This window comes from Halyomorpha halys, unplaced genomic scaffold (genome assembly GCF_000696795.3).
Source record: "Halyomorpha halys isolate HHAL.00 unplaced genomic scaffold, Hhal_1.1 Scaffold337.1, whole genome shotgun sequence".
In the NCBI taxonomy this organism is placed as follows: Eukaryota; Metazoa; Arthropoda; class Insecta; order Hemiptera; family Pentatomidae; genus Halyomorpha; species Halyomorpha halys.
In genome coordinates this window covers 878489-884673 of record NW_027104734.1, presented here as the reverse complement: position 1 = coordinate 884673, position 6185 = coordinate 878489, and the positions used below count along the sequence as shown (strand labels likewise).

General features: G+C 29.0%; 1 protein-coding gene across 2 annotated transcripts in view; it reads left to right on the top strand.

Annotated features, from left to right (window-relative positions):
• LOC106681418 (UDP-xylose and UDP-N-acetylglucosamine transporter) overlaps window positions 1–6185 on the top strand; it is a 20934-nt gene that overhangs the window by 7468 nt on the left and 7281 nt on the right. For both annotated transcript variants that reach the window (XM_014421728.3, XM_014421729.3), the window contains exons 3-6: window positions 1216–1318; window positions 1400–1531; window positions 4404–4461; window positions 5534–5643. In XM_014421728.3, coding sequence (XP_014277214.1) covers window positions 1216–1318; window positions 1400–1531; window positions 4404–4461; window positions 5534–5643 — 403 coding nt within the window. The remainder of the gene's footprint in view (window positions 1–1215; window positions 1319–1399; window positions 1532–4403; window positions 4462–5533; window positions 5644–6185) is intronic.

Genomic DNA, 6185 nt, shown 5'->3' with positions numbered 1-6185 from the left:
AAACACTCTAGAATCAAAATAAACAACGAACAAACGAAAAACGACAGGACTTTTTGAATGCCCTGGTATGCAGCATTACTCTCAGATGTCTGAAAGGGCTTTGAAATATAATTAACATTTATAAAATTATGAGTCATATACTAATGAATCAATTAAACTTATTATATTAAGTTTTCTAAATTATCTCCATTAAAACATCCTAATATTTAAAATTTGGAGTGGTATGTGCATCACACAACTTTCAGTTACCACTTTACCTTGAATAGAAATTACTTTCTGCTTCAGTAGGATTTTATGATTGCAATATTTCCTCTTACTATGTATTTCATATGTACTTTGTATGTTGGTCCAAAGTTTAAAATCATCTGTTCTGTAGTGTAAAGGTCTTGGGTTAATTTGTAATTGAATTACTAAAAAAAAAAAGTGTGTGGTCTATTAGACTGCACCTCACCAATCTAATCGTAGGGTAAATATTTTGAGGGTGTGTAGCCACCTATATAAAAAAATATATCAAATCTTAGAATGACTTCCTTTTCAATCAACGATTTTTCAAAAATTGAAAATTTCCAAAAATCAAAACTTTGATGTATTGAATCTTTGCTGGGACAAAGTTCAAAAATTTAAAAGATTTACTGCTAAAGCTCTATTGTTTTTTTTAAAATGGCTGCTGTGGTGCTAGGAAAAAAGTTAAGAATTAAAACAGTTATTTTTGAACTCTGAAATAGTGCAGGAATTCACAAACCAAAAATCATTTCATTATAAAATGGTCAAGATAAAACTTAATTTTTTGGGGGTGTCTTGAAATATATGAGCTCCACAGACATATACAACACCTGCAAGGTTGTCACCATGAACATTAATCAATTACATAATATCTGTGATGAAATTACTCCAGGTTAATTCTCCTTCATTTAGTTTACCATGGGAGACAATGCTCCCATACTATTAGTTAATTATCAAATTCTTTCATAGCTTATATTTATACCAAATCACATCCTTGCATAACCGTTGTTCAAGAAACAGTGTTTTCTTTTGTAGTACTGAATCCCTAACCCTTCATGGGTTGTAGTGGTAAACCATGTGTCTCTATCGAGTTAATATTATTCATTTCCTAAATGAAACTAATCAGGGAACCCTCATATTTCTTTAAGGCAGTATGTTTTGTTGCTTACATCAATTACCTCACTTAATATGTATTTTTTTCTTTTCTTTTAGGAGTTACTTAACCATTGTTGCCACATTCTTTACTTGTAATGTTCTGAACAACTATGTATTTGATTTTAATATTTCTATGCCACTACATATGATTTTTAGATCAGTAAGTAAATGATACTTATTTTTAATACTTTGTTGTATTTTATTTAATCTTTCATATTAAAGTTGAATTAATGATTTTTAGGGATCTCTCATCACTAATATGGCAATGTGCATTATAATTTTAAAGAAGAGCTATCCATTGATGAAGTATTTTTCGGTTTGCCTCATTACTGTTGGAGTGATGATTTGTACAATTGTTACCGGACAGGAAGTGGTATGAAAAGAATATCATACACTATTCTTTAATGTTTTATTTACCAGCTACAGAATTAAGTTTTTTTGATATGAATTCAATTTATGGCATATTTTACATCAGTCTCATTTTTCTGAATTTATTTTGTTAGATTCAATTAGAATGTTAGTATTTTATTATTGGATTTAAATTCTCAATGTTTAGTTTTAGCTTATAACTTTTTATATTCATCATTCCCAAATTCTTTATGAATATTGAGGCAAAGGAGTAAAATTTAAAATTTTTGAAAAGTATTTTTTTCTTTGATACAATGGTCTGTTCTAAGGCTACAAAGATTATTATGTATATTACTTAATACTCCTCCTATTTTTTTTCATTCCACCTGTAAAATTTCATTTTTGGGTCTTACTCCGCTTTTAATACCGATACTTCAATTATTTTCCTTATCTCTTATCATTTTAGTGTGTTCGTTTGTTTACAAATTGATTGTCAAGTTTGTCCTTAGTTCATAATTTTATAAACCTTTTTTTTATTACTACTATTATCATCATAGTATTTGATGTACTACCATATCACTCACCTTGATTAAAATAGTTCCAACTAAAAAAAACAGAATTGTTAGTCAATCATATCTTCAGGTTCTAAAATATATCTTTCTTGAGCACACAGTATAGATGTAGTATTTTAGATGTTAATATATTAATTAATTTCTTTACTATCTCTTACTTTACCTCAATAATATAGAGATCAACATTCACACCATTGGAAGACACAAGTCTGCATTAATCAACATATTTCCATGATCACAAAAAATTCATCACTGTCCTTAAAATTCATCTAAGATTCTGTGATTCCATGCCTCAAAATACTCATAAATTCTTATTATCCTCTCTTATTTTCCTTCTCCTTGGCTATGGATATATTGAATTGAATATAATTGTTATAATATGTCAATAATTACACAAATGTAAACTTTAAAAGTAGTCCAAGTTAGATATTCCTAAAAATGAAATTTTATATAACTGTAATATAATGCAGTCTGTATGTTTCTCCCCTCTCGACATTGCTTCCAGGTATACAGGTTGGGGCTTAAGCCATTTTAGTTTCCTTACCCAGTGATGGAAACATAAAACGCAATAATGGATTCTTATAGGAAATTGGATTCTAATAAAAAATTTTTCTTTATGTTTTTCTACAGCATTTAAGCTCAAATTGTCATAAACCAAAATGAATTGTATTTGGTTTTGGCAATTTATGCCTTCAAGATGCATGAGTTCTTGGCAAAATGCCTTATGTAAATTCTTCTTGAAATCTGATTTACTATCAGAGTCCTGCAAGGAAAATGAACAGTATATTAAAGACAGAATTTATAAATATGCAAACAATCACAAGAATAAAAATAATCCTAAATATAATTTTAAAAAACAGCATTAGTGCATATTTTAAATATTTATATGTGTTTTTGGATAATTTTTATAAACTTTTAAAAGTTTTATTGTAGATGCATATGGAAAAACACCAAAGTGAATATAAATGACTACATTTATTAAAAAACTGCTAAAATCATAATTATATTTATATATATTATATATAAGTTATGGCCTCAGTGAGATGTCTAACAATGGCCATATCAGGTGATCAAGTAGATCAGCTGATCGAACATGTGTATATAGAGGTACCAAACTCAATAAAAGTCAGTTTTGTTTAAGCAGTCAGAGAGTGCTATTCCGCAAACATTTTCTGCTATTATTAGTTTTTCCTTACTAACACGTTCTATGTAAGACCCACTAGGCCGATCTGGTATAAAATGAATAAGTAATAAAAACAAAAACTTTGCTTGTATGTATGTAAGTTTATGTAAATTATGTTTTATTTTTTACATCTAAATTTTACTTATATTCATCCCTCTTTTCTTAGTCTGCTGGTGTTCTTCAGGGTAGTATCCTCGCTACCATCATCTACACAGTCTATACAGCTGATGACGCATGTGTGCTTGCAGTCTGTAATAACCCTTTAATTGCATCCTTAACTCTCTAATCCCTTACTGCAACCCTCGAAGAATGGTGCCATAAATACAGAAACAAAATAAATCCCAATAAATTCCATCAAATCACCTTTACTGTTACAAACTTACTGACTGCCCTACAGTATCCTTTAATAATGTAGCTCTTACCCTTGTAGAACAGATCCGCTACCTTGGACTACATCTGGACAAACGAATAACCTGGAATCCTCACGTAAGACTGAAAAGACAGGAAACTGCATGTCGATTTTGACTATTACAGCACTTACTAAACAAATGGTCTAAACTTCTAATTCAGTACAAAAGAATTATCTACATGACAATTATAAGGCCTATCTGGACATACTTATTTGAGCTTTGGGGCTTTGCTAAACCTTTTAATTCCATCCTCATATCCAATCCTTACAATCCAAAATCCTTCATAAAATCCTCAATGCTCCTTACTTTTTCACAAATAAAATTATCCGTAAAGACCTTAATGTTCCATACGTAACCGATCTAGCCCGAACCAGGTATCAATCCTTCCATTATAAACTCCCTAATCATCAAAACCCTCTAGTTTCTAACTTTGCTTCTTCTTCTATTCCTGATAATCCTCTGTGGCCCCTTAAAAGAAGATGGCCTCGAGACCTTCTAGTGTAGAAATTTGATTAGAGTGCTACCAATGGATTGTTTCTCTACATGCCTGTATCACTCCATTTTGATCTTACATCAAATTTATTTAATGTGATTTTATGTAAATATAGTTGTAAATAAAAACAAAATTTATTTTTAGCAAAGATTTGTTGTTCTGGGATGTTGGAAATCTAGAATTAATAAGAAAGATATTCAATTTCAAAATTAATTATTGACTGTTATTTTATTTTTTAGTCTGGGGTTAAAGGAAATGGCATGGACGTGGAAAGCAGTTTCTTTTGGTGGATAATCGGTAAGCGCTATGTAATTATATTTCATCTTAAAGAAATTACAGAATACTTTCTAGATTATTAGATGTGCTTTGTTTTCATATATGTGATCTTGTTTTTTTTTGTTCTGATGATGCACTGAATTGTTTATTGTTATTTTAGAGACTCAAAACTTAGTATTGGGAATTGATTGTTCTGATGATGCACTGAATTGTTTATTGTTATTTTAGAGACTCAAAACTTAGTATTGGGAATTGATTGTTCTGATGATGCACTGAATTGTTTATTGTTATTTTAGAGACTCAAAACTTAGTATTAGGAATATTTCAAGTATGATGCCTTATGAACTAATTAAAATAATAGCCTTTTAGTGAGTTTAGAAATGAATCTATGAGAGCTATTGAGGATGTCATTAATTTGGGAAATGTTACTTAAAATGTAAAACTTTGAAATTTTTGGGGGTTGTTAATTTATTTATTTTTTGGTTGTTTCAAAGGTTCAATATTGAAAATTATGAACCAAAACTAATTCATGTTTGTTAACTATTTTAATTTTCCTTTTTTATTATATCTTGAAAAAAAGTTTACCTAAAAACTGAGGATTTTTCCTATTTCTTCATAAATGCTCGAGATGTGTCTGTAGGAAACACCTAGTTGACCACCATTTTGAAACAATTACATAGACTGCAATTACAAGTTTCAAGGAGCATTAACAAGTGACCTGTAAGTTAGATACCCAATCTAAAAAAAAAAATGTTCTAGGAAAAGTCGCAGATGTCATTCGACAGACAGCTTTTTTTTTTTTATTAAATTTTATATATCTTGAATCATAACTTAAAATGTATAACTTTGAAATGTGAGAGGGTCATTAATTAATTTATTTTTTGGTTGATTATAAAGGTTTCATTCTCACCGAAAGGGAGAGTTCTATAAATATTTATTCATATTATGTACACACTTTTAGCCTTATTAAAGTGAAAACTTGAAACTAATTGTATTAAAAACCTGGTATCTTTAATTTTTTTTCTTAGAATTTTCTAATTTTAATCGTTTCAAACTGTTATCAAAAAGTAATAAACATATTTGTTCTTTTTAGGTGTGCTTATTCTGGTATTTGCTCTTTTTGCATCTTCACTTCTAGGCATTTATCAAGAAAGATTGTACAAGAAGTTCGGTAAACATCCTGACGAAGCTCTTTTTTTCACCGTAAGTTCTGTATGAAGTTAAAAAAAAAATGTCCTCATTTCTTACTCCTTTTTATTCATAATTTAAATTTTAGAATTGATTGAATTCTTATATTTTATTCAACATTTATGTTGATTTGTACTGGTTTTATCATTGGTTTTATATACTAACATTTTGTTCTTTTGAATCATATTGCAATGTTTCTTTTAAAATGATGACCAAAGTTAATTTCATTAATTTATTTAAAGTCTTCTAACCTATCTATATTATGTTCTGATACATATGTAAACACAGATTGTTGACTGGTCATTATAAGCTAACTCACAGTTTGCTTTCTAGCCTAGGATGCCTAGTACAAGTTATCTCATAGTTTTAATGGTTAATTATTAGTTTTATATTTATATAAAGTTAGTAACACCATATTTCAATATATATCAATATGAATATGAACACAGTATGTATAAATTTTATAATAAGGTGTAGATAGTTGACCGTAGATTAATGATTGGAGAAGTTTGTCGGGGGGTGCGGTCAGCAAAGAACAACATAAATAAACAAAACCA